Source organism: Tamandua tetradactyla, chromosome 3, assembly GCF_023851605.1.
Source record: "Tamandua tetradactyla isolate mTamTet1 chromosome 3, mTamTet1.pri, whole genome shotgun sequence".
Lineage (NCBI taxonomy): Eukaryota > Metazoa > Chordata > Mammalia > Pilosa > Myrmecophagidae > Tamandua > Tamandua tetradactyla.
The window spans coordinates 45,067,753-45,090,903 of NC_135329.1; the positions used below are offsets into that span (position 1 = coordinate 45,067,753).

General features: G+C 38.1%; 1 protein-coding gene across 16 annotated transcripts in view; it reads left to right on the forward strand.

The window, feature by feature from the left end:
• SNTG2 (syntrophin gamma 2) overlaps window positions 1-23,151 on the forward strand; it is a 484,887-nt gene that overhangs the window by 301,489 nt on the left and 160,247 nt on the right. For 15 of the 16 annotated variants that reach the window (XM_077153049.1, XM_077153052.1, XM_077153057.1 and 12 more), the window contains one exon: window positions 1,916-2,043. In XM_077153049.1, the coding sequence (XP_077009164.1) occupies window positions 1,916-2,043 (128 nt within the window). The remainder of the gene's footprint in view (window positions 1-1,915; window positions 2,044-23,151) is intronic. The other variant, XM_077153045.1, reaches the window with a different exon arrangement.

Genomic DNA, 23,151 nt, shown 5'->3' on the forward strand with positions numbered 1-23,151 from the left:
AGCCTTAATTTAATCACATCTGCAGAGACTTTTTTCCAAATAAACTAATATATACAGTTTCAGGGGTTAATACCCAAATATCCTTTGATGACCATTATTGAACCTTACAACAGTTAGACACAAGCCTTTTTGGAAATTTAGCTGAGCCCTGCTGGATTTTTAGAGTGGAGAGTGATTTTAAAATATTTTAGCCAATTCACATATCCAGAATAACTTTAATTTTCCTAATAATAGCACATTTCCAGTATCTGTCATGCTTTTCAGCAAAACCATATTTTCACCAATATAACCCATTTCCTATATTCTGAATGATGATTATCAAAAAATGGTGGTGAAATTAAAATGTACAACAGAAAATCTGGTGTACTTTGAGGTTTAATCCTTTCTGATAGGTGACCCAAACACAATTTTTCATTCTTAATTAATATTTTGGCTGGCGACTCAACATCTTTGCTTTTCTTTTGATCTGAACTTTAGTCGTCTATTTTTTAAGATGGTGATTAATTTTGTTCAGTAATCTGCAGCTTGAGTAGGGTTGGGTGGGATAGTCCGTTTACTCTACCTGGAGCCTTCTCTGAGACTGCAGAAGGAAAACAACCTTGGGATTCTCAGAAGTCCAATAGTTCAATGAATGTAGCAGCAATGCTCAACCTTAAATCCTTAGAGGGTCTTTTGTGCCTCTGAAATTTTTGATGAGATCTGCATCCCAGCTTCCTGAATATTTAACAAAGAATTTTAGAAACCCACCTAGAAATTTCTCCAATGTCTTAATATGAGAATTCTGTGCTGACTAGAGAAACTGGGGAAGGAATGGATTTTAATTTTAATCCATTAAGTTCTAGGTCCTGTATACCTTCCTTATTTCAGTTTCCCCATCAGTTTCCAAATCTCTCAGTTAAGAATGACAGCTATGCCAACCTCTGATTTCCCAGTATGTGCCAGACAGTTGGTTGTGTGGCTTAAATAAATAAAGCTAGATATTGTATATGAAACTGAAAAGTACTATGAAAACCTGTCATCTGCATTCACAGGTAACACTGCTGATCATTTTGATGGTGCTATGTGAATGTAAAATAGGTGCCCATCATAAATTGAGGGACGTCCGTGTCCATGGTTGGAGTGAATCAATGCTTTGTTTCATTCATGGTGAGCTGCGGGCTCTATTATAAGATAGACCAAGCAACTAATGAATCCTTCTTCAAAAAAACTAGAAATAGGCTGTTTTCTCACCTAGAGCCAGTTTTCTGATCACCTTGTTATTTACACATCGTGTGGAATGCTTTATCTAGTAATGTAATGTGTTTGCATGGATTCATTCACTTTCTCATATAGTCTTCCTCACACCTTCAGCCCCTATTGAAGATCAGATAACTTTCCTCCATCTTCATTACCTCAAAACTCTGTTCAGGATGAAAAACTCACCTCCATTCAACTGACAGTGGGGTCTTTGCCGTTATTTAATAAGTATGATCATGTAATCTGAATACCCATTACAATGGTATAAGGTTATCATTTACTATATGCTAGACCTAAACTTGTTCTAAATTGACATTTCAAGTTGGTTTGTTTTCTCTCTTACTAGAGCAATAATTGGCTCAGAACTTTTGTCATATCTCTAACTTTCCCCTTCAGATTTAGGCTTCTTTCCCCATCTCCTTCTATGTGACTTTTCTCTCATGCATATTTTACTTAATAAGAGAGAGAAAGAGAAAAATCATTTTAATTCAAGTAGAAGAGCCCTTATTTATTTTCTAGATTTTTGATAAAATCATCTCATATTGTTCTTTATTCAGTTAAAATGTGTTTAATTTTATTTTTTATGGGGCATGATGTTCAGGTACTTGTACATGCCTTTCCTGTATATGATGCTTTCTGGCAGATTCTATGATTATTGATTGACATTTATTTTTCACAGGCTCCATCATCACCTTCCTCGCCCACAGCTAATGAACCAAAATATGAGAAGCACTGGCTAGATACTTTGTCAGTTCCTCTGTCTCTGGCTCGAATCTCAAGGTACAAAGCTGGAACAGAAAAATTAAGGTTTGTGGACATTGTCTGAAATGGAAAAAGCTATTGAATCGCATGTACTTTTGCCAGTTCATAATAATTTACTGATTGCTTTCAGGTGTTTGGATTGTTATGCAAATTCACGTGACTATCTTTTGGTGGGTTTTAGCATTTGCAAAAAAAAAATTGTAAATACTAAGGGAAACATGAGAAAACAATAATCACAACATCAGCTGTTTTATTACTAGGAATCATTTCATCTAGTGACAAAACGATTGTTGTTTCTTTAAAAGCCTAGTCACTACAAGAAATTCTGTTTTCAATTTTAAATATTAAGAGAACTAAATTGGAAATAGGAAGACTTTCATTATTTTCTAAGTTACAATTAATAGAAGAAATATCATTTAAGCTCCATAGGTCTTAATTTCTTCACTAATAAAATTTTAAAAATTAGAGAATTAGAACAGCACCAGTGTTAAATGAATATTCACTAGTTTTTAAGCTTGGTTAATGAAATGATTTCAAAGATTTATCTCTAAAGGTTTAGGTTTTCATTACATTTTTGTAGAATAAGATAGAATTCTTCACTCTAATTTGTAAAATATATTATCTGTGATTAATTGTTCTATTTTGTTACCATCAGAAGGCCAAGAAGAAACTGCCTAGTGAATTTGTTTTTTTCAGTCATATGACAGTTGTGTAGAAAACCATGTGAACCATCTGTCTGCTTAACTCTCAGCAAAGGAAAAGTGATTTTTTTTTAAAAGTGAGCAAGTCCATGATAAAGTATTTGAGGAGAGGATGGTGATTTGGGTTACTCTGAAGTATTAGCTCTAGCTAATAATGCTTTTGATAAATGGTTATAATTTTATTTTCAGTATTAACTGATAGTAGCTGCATAACCTCTTACAATGAATGTGCACGTTTATGATATCTCAGCATTCATAAGAACTCTAGATTTCCCTTCTATATGTGTGGCAGCATTTTAAAACACAAATAGGCCTATAATATATGTAGATAGCTAGAAAGGTGGAAAAATGATAGATAAATTGGTACATTTTCTAAATTTTCTAGATATAATAATACATAAAAAATGTATAAGCAATCTTTCTTTAACTGCCATGAAGCCCTTTTAAAATGAGAGAGAGAGAATGTGTGTGTGTGTATGTGTGTTGCCTTCTTACAATTTATTTCTTTGGTGGGGTTGTTTTATTTTAGAATTGAGTAGAGATTTGGGCATAACAGCAATTTTGACAGACAAGGAAATATTGTGTTGTCTGATCTCTGTCTATCAGTGTATTTTGTATTTAAATTAAATAGTTTCCTAGGAAAGTAGAGTTACTGAACTTCATCAAGCACTTGCTAGCCTATCTGACATCTCAGTGTCACAGAAAATAGATATGTCTTTATAGCCTCGGGTTTATAGATTAATGTCATTCATTTGTCACAGGCTGTACCCTGTCCTCCCACTGACACAATGTCTACAGGGCACAAGGTGAAATGTCTCCTTACACTAGAGGAAAAAAAATGGAGCTCTGTTGTAATTATTGACTAAATGTAGATTTTTGCTAGCCATTTTGACTGCTTGAGATATTTATAGACATATTATTCATGGCAACAAACGATTTTGACCCAAGTCACTCATAAAGTTATTATTAAGATAAATGCATTGTGTCTACAAAGAATTAAGTATAAAGCAAGGAGATAGTAGATTATTTGAGCCAGTTACCACTCCCACTTATGCTTTTTGCATTAGACAAGCTATCAAGCCCTAACACAAACTGAAAGGCTTCCAATTTTTCACAAGTCAAGAATATGTTGACTTATGAGGGCAATTATATCTTTTTATCTTTCTTACTTATTTTTCATCATTTTAAGCAAATTTTGGGTATAAGCAGGAAGGTGCAAGAGACAAAATGAAGAGAACTCAAACTCTGCATTTTGTAAAATACGTTTGTTCTGAAAAAAATTGGTGTCAAAGCCTCTGTTTATAGGATGAAATGATGTTATTTTCTCTATCCCATCTGTAAACTCCTTCAATCACATTTAAAAATGTGGGAAAACACAAGAAGCAGAAGCACTTCTACCTAGATAGATAGAATTATAAATCTCCTGTTTGTTTTCTCCTGAGGTTTCTCCATGGTTTGGGATATTTAAGGAACAAATGTAGAAAATATTAATTGTAAGTGTAAAAACTTAGTTTAAAAATCTTAAAATAAAATTTTTAAACTATAGCTTAGGAAGGGGTTCTAGGAAATATCTTATAGTGGTTAAAACCAGCCAACCAAACCCCCAGCAGGTTAGAAGTCAGCATACCTGTATATCCTAGCACTGACTGACATTATCTAATTTTACGTCCTCAAATTTATCACCACCATTTTCTGAGTCTGCTTCTTTTTAGTCTATGAAAGTCATTGGGACTGAATGACTATTAAGGTTCCTTAATTTCTGAAAGTTTATAAAAAAAGACTCTTCTAAATAGGAGGTACACATCTAAAACTAACTCTTTTGTATGTTAATTATTTGAATTATAAAAATCAGTTGTAATAAGCACACCTGTTTACATATACCATTGTCTCTAAAGCACTACAGTAGTATCTAATCCATCTTTGACTCTGTTTATTGTCTATCGGTGTTTATTCTGAAGTAGTTCTTGGATAAATTGGAAATAATGTGTTTATCTAAAGGACATGGCACTATTAATAAAGAGTAAATGATTGGCTTCACAGAACAGAAAAATATCATTCAATAAGAACTTGGTGGGGGTAGATATTTGAAATTATACTAACAGATGTAAAAACAGAAAGTAAATACAATAAGGATATCAACTTACTGAGCTCAGGGTCTTCTTCCTGGATCATTAAAGTTGTGGCAGAATTCAGTAATTTGCAGTTTGTTGGACACAGTTTCTTAATATTTTGGTAGGTGTTAACCAGAGGCCACTCTCAGCCATTAGAGACAACCTGTACTACTTGCATCATCTTTCCTTCAACTTTAAGCAAACAATAGTCAACCTGTCATGCATCAAATTCCCCTTGTGTGACCAATCACCGATTTTTTTTGTCTCTGATTCCTAGACTAACATAGAGAGGCCCCACCTGATTAGGTCAGGCCCACCCGAATAATCACCCTAACTCAAAGCCAGCTAATTTGGTATGTTAATTACATTAGAAAAATCCCTCACAGCAGCACCATGTTGTGCATATGTTTGAATCAACAGAAGATGGTATATGTTTCCCAGAGGCTGGCGATATTAGGGCCATCTTAAGATTCTACCTACTACAACTACTCAACATTTTCACCTTTGGAAGTATATGACATGTATTCCAATAAGTCTCAGGAATTTGTCTTTTAAAATATAGTTAGCAAGTGGTTCGATGGTGGCTCAGTGGCAGAATTCTCGCCTGCCATGCCAGAGACCCAGGTTCGATTCCCAGTGCCTACCCATGCAAAAAATAATAAAATAATAAAATAAAATAAAATAAATATATATATAGCTAGCCTTTGAAGGACAGGTCAACCAAGTTGGTGGTGTGAGATACTTCAGACTGCAGTTCTCCCACATTATCTTTGAATAAGTAGGAGTGGACCGACGGGGAGTGTACCATGGGGGAGACAGGCACTAGGAAGGAAGCAAGCCAGGTTTCTTGAAATCCCTACCCTCATGTGCTACCTCTACCCTGCAACCCGAGTCTCCCTCCACACCCCATACCCCACACACCTGCACCCTGTCGCCCACCCACCCACGGCACTCCAAGCACCCCTGCCCCTGAGTGCACTCCTGCCCTGACCTCCCTCCCTATACACCTCTACCCCACACATGCATGCACAAGCCTGTCCCAACCCAACCCACCTCTCTGGGGAAGGCTCACAGTTTCTCCCCGCCCCTCCCAAGACCCATGTACAGGTGACCAGCCTCTCGATCACCCTCCCTCCCCGCTGCAAGCAGGCACCTGCGCGTCTGGGCTGCAGGCACTCACCTTCATACCTGAGCCACACCCACCCTCAACACGTACAGTCACTCCAGCCTGCCCACCACCCCCCAGCTCTGTGCAAGTGTACATCAGCAGCCGGCCCCTCATGCATACACCCACACACTTCATGCCCCCTCCGCTCTGGGCAAGTGCAGACTTTTGCATCTGGGCCACACCCGCCCCCAGCCCACATAAGCACAATCCCGCCCTGCTGCCCCTGAGTTCTGCCCACGCTCATACCGGGGCCCTGCCCCCTAGACTCATACACACCAGGGCCCTGCCCCCGAGAGGCATGCACTGGCAAAGTCACATCCTCCCTAGCGGGGCACCCACATATCCGTGTACTGGCTTCTTGGCCCCTGCACCCCACCTGCCCTGTCCCACTCACATGCACACCCTTGCCCCAACCCACAGCACAAGTGCCCCTTTCCCACAACTGGCAGGTGCTCTCCTGCACAGCTGTGCCACATAGCCTCGTTCCTGCACCAGCATCCACCCTTTTCCCAGCTCCCTCCTGCACCTGCACACCCGTGCCAGGGCCCTGCCCACCTATCACCACCTACCCCTGACATGCCCTGCAACTTCCCCAACCTGTGCTCCTCCCCTACACACTAACACATCTGCATCCTGGGCCCCCTAGCCCCCTCCCCTGCACAAGGACATACCCGCACCCTACCCTCCCTGTGCCCTGATGTCTGTGCCCTGTACCCCAAACCCTGAAACCTACGATCCTTACACTCCATGCACCCACCTTCATCCTGCCCATGTACCAGCCCCAGGACATTCACTCAGCGCCCCCATCCACCTCCCGCCACACTGTACCTCCGTGTTCCCCACCCAGCACCCTGATCCTGCACTATAGGGCCTGACTGAGCTGCACCTCGCCCTCTTGACCCCCACACTGCACCTCCACAACCCCTCAGCCTGCACCCTACTCTTACAGGCACCAGCTTACCGCTCCTTACCTTTGCACATACCTGCACTGTAACCCATCACCGCACTGCTGTGCCCCTCCCCACACCTCACATCCTGTCCTACGCCCATCATCCTTTAGATTACTGAAGGAAATCAACTTCTAAAGTAAACGTATCAAGATATTTGAATGCCACGAGAACAGTAGAAGATCACTAATCATATGAAGATGCAGATAGATGCTGCCCAATTTAATGGCCAAATTAAAACACTGGAGTAGATAGACGTTGGAACAGCCAATCAAAGGTGTTCATATAACTCAACTAAATAAAACCAGTGGAATGGATAATGATGTAAAAGAGATCAAGAAGACATTACAGGAGCATGAAGAGAAATTTGAAAGAAAAATGGCAGATACATGGAGATTAAAGATGCAGAAGACCAAATCAAAAATATACTAGGGATACAATAGCAGATGTGAAGAGACAGAAGAAAGAATAAGGGAACAGAGGACAGGAAAACTGATTTTGAAAACATAAAAGAGCAAATAACATTTAAAAATGGAAAAAGTTGAATTAGATCTCAGGGAAATGATAGACAAAACAAAGTACGCAAATATAAGATCATCGGTGTGCCTGAAGGAGAGGGAAGATTAGTGGAGGATATAATGGGGGAAAATTTCCCAACCTTTATAGAAAGTATAAATAGACAAGTCAAAGAACACTGCACTGCTACAAAATGGATCAAAGTTGTGAGGCATGCGTTAATATGAATGAACCTGTGGGACATTTGGTGAGGCAAAATAAACCAGAAACAAAAGAACAAATATTGCATGATCTCATGTAGAAAACACTTCTAAGAAAACTGGGGCCTAGACTGTAAGCTTCTATAGCAGTCATATTTAGTCTGGAGTGGTAATTGTTATTTCTGGATTTTAAGGGCTGTTTTATATATGCAGAAGCCAACCAGGTCGGGATTAAGGTAATTCAGACTACAGGGGTAAGGGAGACATTGTCTGTATTTTAGAGCTTCATCTTTTCTTTCAGACCAAAAGAAGAAAGGTCTATTTTGTCCAGAACCTAACTTTTCTGTAGCATGTAATCTAACTCAACCTGTCTGGATAGCTCATTTGAACAATCCAAACATAGGGAGCCCAGAATAAGAATGAGGGCCTTTAATCCTATATAGTTTAATGTAATGCCTGTATACACCCCAGAGTATATTAAGCAGATAATCAAAAAGTGTTAGCAAAGCCCCTTGAGGAACAGGGGAAAAAATATGGAACTCTTAAATTTTGTTGCTGGAAAAATCCCAGATACTGTGTCAGGTATTAGGGGCATCCAAATCAATAGACCAAGGCCTTGATCTTGAGAGGCTTATGTATGTAGCAGAGAAGCTTAGCCTACCTATAGGCTAAACAGGACCTCTTTTGTCGCTCAGATGTGGCCCCTCTCTCTCTAAGCTCAACTCTGCAAGTGAATTTGCCCTCCCCCCTACATGTGACATGACATCGAGGAATGAAAGTCTCCTCAGTGACATGGGAGATGATTCCCAGGGATGAGCCTGACCCTGGCACCATGGGATGGATCAGCAAAGTCATCCTGACCAAAACAGGGAAAAGAAGTGTAAGAAATAAGGTACCCATGGCTGAGAGAGTTCAAATAGAGTGGAGAGGCTACTCTGGAGGTCACTCTTACCCAAGTTTCATTTAGACATTGCTGCCTATCATAACTTGCCAAAGCTCAATCACAACTATTCCTGCCAATCCTAAAGAATACCTAGGGCATTATATAAGATTTTACAAAGGTTCCGTGCACCAGCGTAACATTCCAGAAACCTACAGCCTCCGAATGATCCCGGGACTAGTTAAGCCCTGAAATGCAGAAGGGCCAGCCTTTCCAGAACATCAATTAGTTCCATCCCCCATTGACATATTATCAACAGCCCCTTCCAACATAAAAAAAATTAGAATGGGCCTAGCCCAAATACCCCTAAAGAGTGGGAAAAAGATCAAAGGTGATGGTCGAGCTGTACAGAGAATGTAGGATTTAACAAATAAGTGTGAGTGCTGATTCGTTATATTGATATTTCTTTTGATCTCCAGTGTCTTAAAGCATCTAGAACAGAAAATGAAAACCCATGGAAGTATACACCCATACCAAATTTTAAAATGTGTTCTATAACTACTTGTTAAAATCGGACTTGGAAATGTATTGCTTTTTTGTATCTATGATCAGTAAGGAAATAGAAGAATTGAATGGTACCATAAACCAAGTAGACCAGGCATATAAGGAAAGTTTTAGCCAACAACAGAATACACACTCTTCTGTAGTCCACAGAGCCATTCTCTGGCACAGACCATATGTTAGGTCACAGGACAAATCTCACTAAATTAAAAAAAGAAGTCATAGAACGTATGTCTTCGGACCACAATGGAATGAAGCTGGATATCCATAGCAGAGGGAGGACAGTAAATACACAAACGCTTGGAGATTAAACAACACACACTTAAACAACCAAGGATGAAGAAAGCACCATGAAAATTATAAAATGGAAAGAATAATCTCTTCAGCAGATGTCCCTGGGAAAACCGAATATCCATGCACATAAGAATGAATATGGTCCCTTCCTACCATCTTATACAAAAAAATGACCTCAAAATGTATCAAAGATGTAAATGTGAAAACCCGAACTGTGAAACTCCTAGAAGCCAACGAAGGGAATGATCTTTAGGGTCTTGTGTTAGTCGTTGGTTTCTTAGACCTTCTACCAAAAGCACAAGCAACAAGAGAACCACTTTGAAGTGGCAGGATCCATTGAAAAGGCACTCTGGGATCCCGGCTCCTGAGTTGAGACAATGTACTGCCCATATTATACATGTATCTAAGAGAGTAGCAGAATAGAGTGTTCTTAAAAGCAAGAGAAATTTGTGTGCTTGCTAAAATCCATATTAATCTGAACATAAGGAAACTTTATGACACAGCCTTAGTAAATACATTATAAATTATGACAGTCATTATACAAAATGGCTCTCCCTGGGACCTGAGACAAATTGCTTTACCCCTGCTGGAGCAGATAGTATAAAAGAAACAGTAGTGGATTTGCAAATACATTATTTCTAATTTTACTTTTGCCCTTTAAGGAGCCTATGAATTTGCTAAATCATCAAATCTTTTATCATTTTTTAAAATATTTCCTCTTCTGCTTAAACAAGTAGGGTAGAAGATGATGTTAATATTTGCTACTTCATAAGATAGTTGTATGAAGAGGAGATGTAATAAAACTATCAGTTGAAAAGTGCTTTGAAATATCCTGAACAAATGTCAGATTACTGTAAGTTTTATTTGTTTATGGGGAGAAAGAGAATGTGTGAATGGAAGGAAAGAAGTTCCAATTTGAGTGTTTATCCCCAAAGAAGAACAATTAACCCATTATTGCTGGTTTGAATCTGTTGTGTACCCCCAGAAAAGCCATGTCCTTTAATTCTCATTCAGTATTCCTGGATGGGATCTTTTTGATTGTTTCCGTGGAGATGTGACCCTCACACTTGTAGGTGGTGCCTTTTGATTAGATGGTTTCCATGGAGATGTGTCTCCACCCATTCAAGGTTGGGGCCCTTTAAGAAGGAACCATTCTGGAAAGTGCAGACAGAACCCACACAGCCATGGGATCAACAATTACATTCTGACCAAAATTAGTGACAGGCCCTTCCAATAACAAAACTTTAGAATTGCCATAGTCCAAACAACCCCAGAGAGGTAAGGAAAGATCAAAGGTGATGGTGTAGTTATATATAGAAGGTAGACTTAACAAATGAGTATGAATGCTGAATCATTAAATTGGTATCTCTTTTAACCTCCAGTATTTTAGAGCAGCTATAAGTAAAAACCTAGAATTGTGAAATTGTAACCCATGTCAAAGTCTGAAATATGTTCTACAACTAATTTTGGTGCCGTGGTTTGAAATTTATAGCTTTTTTGTATATATATTATTGTTCACAAAAAATGAAGGAAAAAAAGTCAATTGTGATGATAAAAAAGTATTTAAGCCCTCTAGCCTCCTATATTCTGGAGCAGCTAGAAGGAAAAATATGAGAGGACTGACTGTACAGTAGCCCATGACAATCTCTGGGATCTGTCCTGTAACCACTTGTTGAAGAGTGCTTTGAAAACTATTGCTTTTTTATTTCTTTTCTTTGTATATATGTTTTACTATACAATAAAAAAGTTAAAAAAAATAGTTATGCCTCAAAAGATTCTTCTTTAGATTCTCTATATTAGGAAAGCTTGGCCTCATTCTTAAGCTTAATGATTTTTATCTAGGAGGATTTTATCTAGTAGGATAAAAATGCAAAGTGGGAAGGAGCTGAGCCAGACTTACGATTGGAGAAGCAGAGTTAGGATAACCAGGCATTGGATATCTGTGAGCATTCCTGTGGTTGTATGGTTTCTTTGTTTTTATGTTTGTTCAGGCATGATTACTTAGTGGCCTTGTCCCATGATATTCATGTGCTTGTCTGATGTTGCTAATCAGTGGTTGTTAATGTTTATCAAAAGAATTCCACAACTACGGGACTGTGTTTTATTTTATTTTATTTTTTTCTTTATGCAATATGTCTTTCAAGTTATCAGAAAACTTCATTTTGGGGGTAGGATCATGTGGTCCTTGTTCATTGAAAGAGAATCATGCCATTCTACATATATTATTTAAAATGTCAATCACTATGGCTGTGCTCTGTATAAATGCTTTAGAGGAAAAGAGAAAGATTCTTTTTTCATCAAAGAGTATAGAATGTTTTCAACAACATGGAGATCTTTCTCTCCCCTCATAGAAAGTATGTTTTCTTAAATATTGAGAATTGCTTGGACAGTTATATAAGTAAAGTTAGTAGAAAGCATGGCGCCCTCATTTGTGCATTTAAAGAAGGTATTAATAAGACAGCAGCAGCTCATACTTTAGCCTGAATTCTGGCTAGTGCTGACTGTATTCTTGGGTAAGAAAGTTCCTATAATTTACTGAATATTTCCGCCATTAATATAGGTATAAAACTATTCATCATAGAGAACTGAATATTTTCAGATATTCATAACATGTTCTTAGTATGGAATTACTGGCTTTAATTCAAAATAATTTCACCATGCTTTCTCTGTATACCTTTCCACATCGTGGAGCATATAACTCAACCTTACATAGACTTGTGTTGAGTACTGCTCTCCCTTCCTTGGTGGCCCTGTAGACAGGGATTTGGAAATTTGCCCTCATGCCTGAGCAGCTGTGCAGTGAGAACATGTCATTTTGAGGTCTTCACCTCGTTACTCACAGGCTTATTCCCATGCAGCTAATATGCCCCATATTCAGTGGGAATGATATCCATCTATTTCAGTTTGTTAAACCTGCCGGAATGCATGATAACAGAAATGGGTTGGCTTTTACAATGTGAATCATTATCTTATAATTAACAATTCTTAGGCCATGGAAATATCCAAATTAAGGCATCAACAGGATGATACCTGGACTCTGAAGAAAGGCTGCTGCTCATCCAGGAACATCTCAGTCACATGGGAAGGTACATGGGTGGTGTACCTTCATGGCTGGTGGTCCTTCTCTTCCCGGATTCATTGCTTCCAGGCTCTGTTCTAGTTTGCTAGCTGCTGGAATGCAATATTCCAGAATCAGAATGGCTTTTAAAAAGGGGAATTTAATAAGTTGCTAGTTTACAATTCTAAGGCTGAGAAAATGTCCAATTAAAACAAATCTATAGAAATGTCCAATCAAAAGCATCCAGGGAAAGATACCTTGGTTCAAGAAGGCCAATGATATTCAGGGTTTCTCTCTCTCATCTGGAAAGGCACATGGTGAACACAGTCACAGTTTCTCTCTCGGCTGGAAGGGCACATGCTGAGCAATGCATCATCTGCTACTTTCTCTCCTGGCTTCTTGTTTCATGAAGCTCCCTGTGAGGCGTTCTCCTTCATCTCCAAAGGTCACTGGCTTGTGAACTCTCTGCTCTTGTGGTTATGTCGTTCTTCTCTGCTCCCTCTGAATCTCTTCATTCTCCAAAATGTTTCCTTTTTTATAGGACTCCAGAAACTTATCAAGACCCACCTAAATGGTTGGAGACATGTCATCACCTAATCCAGTTTAACAACCACTCTTGGTTAAATCACATCTCCAGATCTGATTACAGTATTGAAAAGGGATTATTCTGCCCTTACAAAATGGGATTTTGATTAAACATGGCTTTTATAAGGGACATACATCCTTTCAAACCAGCGCATTCCACTCTCTGGACACTGAAAAGGACATGTTTTCCCCATATACAAAATACATTCATTCCATAACAATATCAGAGAACCTTAAACCATCCCAGTAACATTTCAAATACAAGATTAATATAAGATTAAAATCAGTATAAAGTCTCATCAAAGTTAGTTAAAAGCATGGACAGTTCTAACACAAAATTTTCTCCATTTTAGCTCTGGACCTGTAAAACTCAGAACAATTTATTTGCTGCCAACATACACAGGAGGAACTGTCATAGGATACATATGCCCATTTCCATAGAGAGGAAGGTACACAGGGGTCACTGACCCATACAGTTTCGAAAACCCACAGGGCAAAGTCCATTAAATTTCAAAGTCTGAGAGTCATTTATCTTCAGGGCTTCTGAAAGCAGCAGTCCCACCCTTTCCAAAAGCCTATGCAGAGGTCTGCCTCTCTCCAGATGCAACCTTAGGGGACATTGGGGAGACCACCTTTTTCTCGGCTCCACCCTCTCCAAGCACTGGGGCTGCACCCGGGCTCTCTGCCATCTCTGGGGCACACACTCAACCTCAGCATGTGGTGGCAGCCAGGCTGTCCTCAAACCCCAAGGAATGTGCTTCACTCTCTCCAAGGCCTGAGGCGGTATGACTCTTCCACTGCAATGAGGTGGAAGGCTCATCCTCTGCCTTTGGGGAAAACTCACCTCTCCACAGGCTTGGGTGGGTCCGATCTCCTGGCCTGAGGCCTCTTGACTTCAGACCTCAGCTTCCATGGCTTTGCCTCTGAAGTTATTTTTCCTCCAATGTGTCCCTTCTCTAGACCCCCAAGTCCAGACTGGCAACGGCTCTGTTTATACAGGTCCCACAGCACTCTCATTGGCTTTCTGTGCAGTAGCCTTGGATCATGCCCATCAGACATAAGGAGCTTCCACAAATCCTTCCTGGATAATTCCATGTCCAATCCTGACTTTCTCTGAGATGGCTGAATGGTTCCACATCTGGTCATATCCTCACATGGAGCACTATTCTCTGCAGTCTCCCTTTCTGGAGGCCCAGAATTTTCCAGGACATCAATTTCTGATTTCTTTGTACTCAAGAGTTCAGTTTTTAATCTTATCTCTCTCCTGTCACATTTCATTATAAGCTATGAGTAGAAACCAGGTTGTACTTTCCACATTTAATTTGGAGATCTCTTCTGCTAAATATCCAAGTTCATGGCTTTTAAAATCAGCCTGCCAACCAAAGCCATTAGTCAATTTTGCCAGATTATCTGCTATTTTAAAACAAGGATCGCCTTCCTTCCAGTCTGCAATAGCACATGCCTCATTTCTGCCTAGAGCCTGGTCAGAGGTATCTTTAGAGTCCATGTTCCCACCAACAGTCTCTTCAAAGCAATGCAGACCTTCTCTATCCAGCTCCTCACAGCTCCTCCAGAATCTTCCCTTTATCCACTTAAAAAGCTGTTCTAAGATGTTTGGTATTTGCAAACTGCAGCAGCAGCACCCCACTCTCCAGTACCAAAATCTATTCTAGTTTGCTAGCTGCCGGAATGCAACACACCAGAAATGGATTGGCTTTTAATAAAAGGGGATTTATTTTGTTAGTTCTTCAGAGGAAAGGCAGCTAACTTTCATCTGAGGTTATTTCTTACCTGGGAAGGCTCAGGGTGATCTCTGCTGGCCTTCTCTCCAGGCCTCTGGGTTCCAACAACTTTCCCAGGGATGATTTCTTTCTGCATCTCCAAAAGCCTGGGCTGAGCTGCGAGTGCTGAGATGAGGTATGCTGAGCTGCTTGGGCTGTGCTACATTGAGCTCTCTCATTTAGGGACGAGCCAATTAAGTCAAACATCATTCATTGCAGCAGACATACCTCCTAGCTGACTGCAGATGTAATGAGCAGTAGATGAGGTTCACATACCATTGGCTCATGTCCACAGCAAGAGAACTAAGCACCTTCACCTGGCCAAGTTGACAACTGAATGTAACTACCACAGGCTCTGACTTCAGTGGCTCTTTCTCTCAGCCCCTGTGGGTTCTCCTTTCTTCTCTGGGGCTATTCTTTCTCAGCTCTCTCCAAACTTCCATGGGTGTTTCTGAGCTCTCTGGGATTTTTCTGTCTTTTGTCCTCATAGAGGATTCCAGCAAAGGATTAAGTCCTACCTTGAATTAGGTGGGTCACATCTCAGTTGAAACAACCTAATCAAAAGGTCCCACCCACATCAGTTCTGCATTCACAGGAATGAATTAAAAGAACATGACATTTTCTCAGGTATTTAGCAGCTTCAAATCAACACATCATCTAATATCATTGGTTAGCTCTCCATTAGGCAGGAGCCATGTCTCACTCAGCTCAGTATCATCCATGGCTCCTAGCACACGTCTTTTCCACTCAGTATGTACGTAAATGAATGGGGTATTAAAAACTTATGAATATCTACAAACCCCACATGAAAACCACAAAGAGTGTCCTTCACGGATTTATAAATATTCCCTAACTTTTTAATGATGACTTTTAGGGAACTTTAGTTCTAAGTTGTGTTATGTAAGAACAAGTATTGCTGATTTACAAATATAAGTTAATTACTACCTCCCCCATTCAACAAATGTGGAAAAGAGCTCTGAATAGCTGCTTCCTGGTTAAAATTGCACTCATTTTTTTCTTCTTTTCTGGTAATTCAAAACAAGTTCTTGAGGAGTAATTGATGTAAACAGTATCAGTGGCAACATTTCACTCTTTTTTCTAAAAATTATGTTTTCTCTTCAGGGAATTCCTTATCACCACTGTATCATGCTGCTTAAGGAGAAAAATCTTTTGTTTGGGTTTATTTTCCCCTTCTCTGTCTGCCTTTCTCTCTTTTAATGCATCAAATGGCAATTTTTCAGGGTAGTATCTTTTATTTCTATGTCGAATGGTTATTCATTCTGACTATAAGGGATTAGTGCCCTGTCTACTGGTAGGTAATGCAGAGTCTCAGCTTCTAGACATTAAGATCTTTTCTTCTTATCCAAGCAAGATAAATTCATCACAAATCTTCGCCTCTGAATGCTATGTTGATTGTCGTTTCCTTTGTGTGTGGAGATTCAATGTGCTTTCCAAGTTTGAAATGAAAATAAATAAGATGGGATTTTAAAGTTGGAAGAATTGAGTGATCACAGATGAAAGAAACATAATAATGTGCATGCCCAGTTTCCCCCAGAAAGTAGATAGAGAAAGGATGATTCTAATGCAGGCCCTAGTATAGAAACCTGTGTTCCCAGGGTGCAAATAACCATGGTACATTTATCTCACTCCGTGGATATTAACCCAAGTCTTAGGGATGGCTATTGATAGGTGAGCCCTCTTATTTACCTATTATCTCTCATTCTAACTACTTTTGAGACCACACCCTTCCATTATTAGGGTTTGTTTTATTTGCTCTTTTATTCCTGCCTCTGCTTTGCAAGTGGTCCTGCATGTTCCTGTGACCTTTGACTAGACTTAGTAATTTTTCACCATGTCCTAAGATTTTACCTCTCCACCTCTTATGACAAAATGCCTCCACCCTCCTCCTCTTTACCCAGTGCTCTTATTTCAGGAGACTTGGGTCTCTCTGACTCTCCTTCTTTCCTTTCCTAGCTCATCCTCTTAGATATCACCAGATGCTTTCTGCTGCAAAATGTCTACAGTTTAGGGGAATTTAGTAACAGGTGCCTCAAATGGTATTTTGCAGAATTCATTCAAGTTTTCTTCTCATCTTATATTCAATCCTGTCTAAGAAGGGAAAATATTCTCTTCTCTGAATAATTGACTGACATAGGTATTTCTACCTTTGTCTCGATTCAGCCCAGTTTGAAAACTTTTGTTGGATATTTCAAGTGAGTTCTTTACCTTTTTCTCCACTCTATTTTCAGATACAATATTTCTTTCACAAGAAAAAGAACATGCGAAATAACTCAAAATTCAAAAGAATGATTATGTTTCTGGAGTCACAGAACTGTTCGAGAAGATTGAATTATATTAAATACCAGAACAAATATATGTTTAAAATATATTGTCAGATATGGACAGAATATGCTACATACTCATAAAAGCAGCAAGGCCTGTGGTTTTAAGGTATACAATTTTGGAGGAGACAATATAGTATTATAGTTAAGTGATGTCATGAAATCAGAGATCTACGTTCTTTTTAATTTGTGTATGTTTGTGTGTGCATAGGGTCAAATGCCTCTGCCGCTTTCTAGCTTGGACCTTAGATAAATTGATTAATTTACTTTTTCTTCAGTTTCTTCATCTAAAAAATGATAATAATAAGACCCTCTTTGTAAGATTAGTGTGAAGATTAAAACTGGTACAAATTATAATGTATTTTACACAGTATTTTACAAAAATAAGCATTTTGCTTATTATAAAGGAAGCATTCAATAAATGCTAGCCAGCTATTTTTATCAACTATAATTATTATTAGTAGTAATATATATGTTGTCCTCCCTTATTAGCCCTCCCAAATCTATTATTTAACTTTACAGACTTAACTAGAGGGTGTTTTCTTTAATCAATGTATTTTCATTAAGTGGGCATGAGAATTATTTTCGCATCAGTGATCACTTTTGAATTCAGCAGCGAAATAAGAGAAAAAAGGGATATGAAATTTTGGATTCTTGTGATTTTTCTTTTACTGATTTTGGTGCTTCCATAAAATCAAGAGCATACTAGTAGCCAGAAAACATTGAAAAACTGTTCTTTGGGGGTAGAATTTAATGATCATATGGACTAGGAAAATATTGTGAAGACTGTTCAGTGCTAAATGTACAAATGAAGTAGAAAAACCACAAGGGGTCAGAGACCGTTTTATTCCAGATCTTGAGAAATATGCTTTGGCCCTTCAAAGCTCAGGACGTAAAGTCTAGGATATGTGGCAGGTGTATGTGTATGTCTGTCGTCCAAGTTCGCGTGATATGTAGAGCTGTTAATTGTATTCCTGTATTTGCTGTAGTTCCATTTCATCATTTTCAAAACCCGTGTTCAGGCTTCCTGTTTCGCTATTACCACAGGCCATCACTCTATTTCCTGGCCCCCAACTCTGACTCATGATGACTCTCCAGAATTCCCCTTCATTGCCTATGTAAACCTAATCTATTAAACCAGTATTAACAAGGCGAATCAGTGGTTGAGACCAAAGACTAGTTCTAATATGCATTCCAGGGCAACTCTATGCAAAACTAACATCTCTGTCAATGAAAAGTGGCTATAATATCTAGTGTCCACCAATTAAAGTTTTTCTCTAACATTTACCCTCATGGACTTGTGATTGAGTCTTGGCAATGGAATTTTATTCAGGAAATATTTCTTGACAACCTGTCAGTGCCTCTTGATGTAATGGGGGAAAGAAGACACTTTCTATCATCTATAAGTTTATATTCTAACGAACAACAGACAATTACAAATGTAATATTTAGGCATCCAACTCAGTAAAGTATTGTAGTGATTAAGTGAGAGAAAGATCACAATACCTTGAAAATGTTGCATGCCTTTAGGAAAGATTTCCTGAAGAAATAAAACAGCCATTGAGTAATACTTAATATTGGTCAGATGGTAATGAACAAGGGAAACATTGGTATTTGGCAACCTCTTGATGCACACGCATGTATATTTCTGCATATATTTCAATGAAAACAGGGATTTGTAGTAATACAGTTGTGTTTATAGCATATGTTTTTCCCACTGTTCCCTAATTATGGGACCAATAGTGCCTTTCTTTTTAAAAGTATACACACTTAGGAATCCTGTATCGCCTTTGTATTAATTTTTTGTTGACATTTACAATTATTGCATTAGAATAAATTATAAAGTTGAATGATAAAATAGAAAGATTAAAAGATTTTAAGTCTTGGAAAAGAAGAACTAGATTGGCAGACACACTTCTGATTTTGAATTGCGCCAAAATGCTACAGTAATCTAATCAGTGTGGTACCTGTACTAAGATAGGCAAATAGATCACTGGAACAGAATTGAAAGCCAAGAAATAGATTGGCATATTTATGGCAAATTGACTTTTGACAAGGGTGCTAAGTACATGCAGTAGGGAAGGAATAGTCTCTAAACAAATGGCATTGAGAAAAATATATATCCCTACGCAAAAGAATGAAGCTAGGTACACATATATCATATCTAATTAGGTCAAGGACTGAAATATAAGAGCTCAAACTATGAAGCTCTTAGAAGATAACATAGGAGCAAGTCTCCATGGCTTGTGATTTGACAGTGGATTCTTAGATGTGACACCAAAGGCATGAATAATAAAAGAAACAACAGATCAGTTTTATTTTGTCAAAATTAAAAACTTTTGTACATTCAAGAAAATTATCATGAAAATGAAAAGACAACCTACAGAATGGTAGAAAATAGTTTCAAATCATAAATTGGATAAGAGCTTAATATCTATAATACAGAGAGAACTTTCACAGTTAAACATCAAAAAGACAAACAAACCATATAAGAAATGGGCAAAAGACTTGACTTATTTCTCCAAAGAAGATATTTTTAGTTGGCCAATAAACACATGAAAAAATGTTCAACCTCATTAGCTATTATGGAAATACAAATCAAACCCATGAGCTATCACTTCACTCCCAAAAGGATGGCTGTTATATAAAAATGAAAAATAAAAATGTTGGAGATGATGCAGAGGAGTTAGTTCTCTGGTGCATTGTTGATGGAAATGTAAAATGGTACAGCCACTGTGGAAAGCAGGATGGTGATTCCTCACAAAGTTAAATATAGAGTAGCCATATGTGCAGGCAATCCCACTTCTAGGTGTATACAGATACTTGTACACCAATGTTTATAGCAGCATTATTCACAATAACCAAAACCAGAAAGCAACCCAAGTATCCATCAACCCAAGTATTTCTATGAATAGAAAAAGAAAATGTAGTACATTATGCACAATGGAGTTATTTGGCCATAAGAAAGAATAATGTTTTGAGACATACTTCAACATGGAAGAACCTTGAAAGCATTATGTTCAGCTAAATAAGCAAGGCAAATGAGAAAAAGTGTATGCTTTCACTTATAATAGATGACCAGCAATAGCAGATTTGCAGAAATGGAAAGCATCTTAGAGGTTATGGGGATAGGAGGAGGGAGGAAAAGGAAATGTTTGTTAGTAAAATAAAATCATTTTTTTTACATTTTTCAAAAAATGTAAGGCTTGTAAAATATTTTGTCAAGTATCTCATTTACCACAGAAAGTTCATACAACCAGTATGAATGTGTCTGTTTTTCCATATTGTATCCTTTCCTAAATTAGTTCTTAATTTGACTTGCTTGAAAAGTGAATGAAAAAGAGACATGGTTTTAAAAACTAATTTATTGTGCAGTTAAAACTAAAAGTATAGGGCGGACCACAGTGGCTCAGCAGGCACAGTTATCGCCTGCCATGCCGGAGACCCGGGTTCAATTCCTGGAGCCTGCCCATGCAAAAAAAAAAAAAGAAAACTTAAAGTTGAAAAGTGAGAAAGTAAGTCTATTGACTTACCCAATGCCAATCTCTACTATTTTTAAAACCTTCATTTGATTCAATTGGCTTTAAGGTAGTCTCAGAGGTTATTCATTTAGCTGGAATCTTCCTAGATATAGTTAGTAACATGGATGTGGATTTAAAAACAAAGATTAATCAGCATTGGAGAATATGGAAAATTATGAAATTAAAATGTATAGTTTTCAAGGAAGAAATTGTTACTTAGAACATTCTCCGGTGTAGATTGTGCCATTTCAGGAAATTCGTACAGCCGGTAATTCAGCCTTTCATAGTAGTTAAATTTAAAAAAAAAGTACCGCAGCAGAACTGTACGTAATGTTTACTTTCCCATGACACCAGCTAACATTATATGCTGGTGTAGCAGCTGCTTCTATCAGAAATTACCTCTGTTAGTAATACTGAAAGACATCTAGGGATTTAAGAGGTGTGCTTAATGAAAACAAAGTCTTTAAATATACGTTACTGTCCTCCTGGACATAGAAGTTTATTATATACTATCTTAGTCATCTGGGGGAATTTCTGAAGCCAAGTTTTGGAGACACTGCAACCAAAGACTAAAAGAAACCTAAGTGACAGCTACGACGCTTTTGTTATACTTATTTCCTTTAATTATAGAATAAAGCAGCAAGCCCAATTACTTAAAACAGTTATGAAGACAAAACATTGAGGCTTAGCAGTTTCTGTGAATTTAGCCATCTAAGAGTCTTTTAGACTTTGTTAGACATTTATCGACAATAAATACATTTCTGTTTTCGAGTTAGAGTACTTGGAATTTGTTAAAAATAACTTTAGTCATTATGTAAATTTGAACTTTTAAGATGTAAGAATTTTGTTCAGACATGAAGAATTTGAGAATGTGATCAAGATAATTAAACATAGTTTGCATTCGTCTTTAGCAGCTTCACCAACCTTAATTCCCAGGACAAAAGACAGACAACCCAGTCCTGACCTCCGCCTAAAATGCTATAGTTTATTCGGTATCAGCTTGTCCTTTGCCACATAACATTTAACAATATCCCTACCTCTGCATTTTGAATAAACACAGATTTTTATAAGAGCTGTTTCATCATCTACTAGAAGTGTGTGTGTTTTTGTTTGTTTTTGTTTTTAAGAGCAAATGCAGAAATAAGATTTATTCATCAAGCAGTAATTGATCATCTACTATGTGTCAAGCACTTTGGAAGGTACAAGAGATTCTAGAGCATAAGAGTGGCTGTTGCATTAAAGGAGCCCAAAGGATAGTTAGGGGATGTAAATCAACCTAATAATAAAATTAATCTGTCATCTTCTCATCCAGAGAGTCTTCTTGTCTGTAGAGAAAAGTCGTAATTTTAGTATCTATTATTAATAGCCTTATTTACCGATGACAGAACTTCGTGAAAAACAGCCTTTGAACTTTCCTACTGTTCAGGCACAATTTAGTTTCCTTTGAATTTACCTTATGATATTGCATTTCTCATACGGTCATATGAACCTGAGTGACTCTATTTAGGATTGAAACCAATCCATGTTTTCCGTGTTAGGTGAGAGCCTGAGTATTGTTGTATTGAAATATTTCCAATTTTCTTTACTATCTTAAATCTGGGTTAAGTGTTTTCTCTGAGATACAAATACACTTTACAAAACAAAAATACATGCATGCATACATTTTATGTATGCATCCTATGACAATTTTATGATAATTCTAGTATTCTATATTATTATGATTGCTACTATTTATTAAGATTCAGCTATGGTCCCGACCACAGGTGGGCATTGCTCATTTTTGTTGATCATGTCAGCTATTACTGTCCCCATTTATGAAATGAGGAAGAGAGCCTAGAGAGGTTAGACAGCTTTCCTATGTCACACAGCTAATTAATGGCAGTGCTTGTGGAATCTGGGTCTTTCCAATACTTAAGGCTGTGGATTGAACATTTCACTGTATCTCCCGTTTCCAAGAACAGTAGTTTATGACTTTCTCTTCCACAATCCATTTCACACTCTCTACTACTTAGGAAGAGAAACCTCAGTGGTGAAATAGAATCACGAGGGTTTAGAGCTAGAAGGGGGCTTAGTAATCATTGACTGTCATGATTAACAGAAATGAGGTCTCTTTACCATCTCAAGTGCCACGCTTTCTTAAAAATGATATTCATTTTTACAAAAATAAGGACTCTGGTGAGGATCAAAGAACTTATAGAATACCATCTTAACTCGTGTTTGAATTGGTTCTCGGTTTAGTTAGCCCTGGTGGGGAGAAGTTTCTTTTACTTCTGGCCCCTTGCCTCATTTTCTTGTCGAATGTGTTAGTTCTTTGGAGACCAATTACTTTTATTTCTTTGGCTTCGTTACTGGCGTATTCACAACCTTAGCTAAATTGGGGGTAAGCTTGCTTTTTTGGAACAAATCCCTAAATTTCCTCCTGTTTGTTACCTCAGATACTACATGTTCCTGGTCCCTAACCCACCTTGTTTTAGAAAAGCTTTGAGCC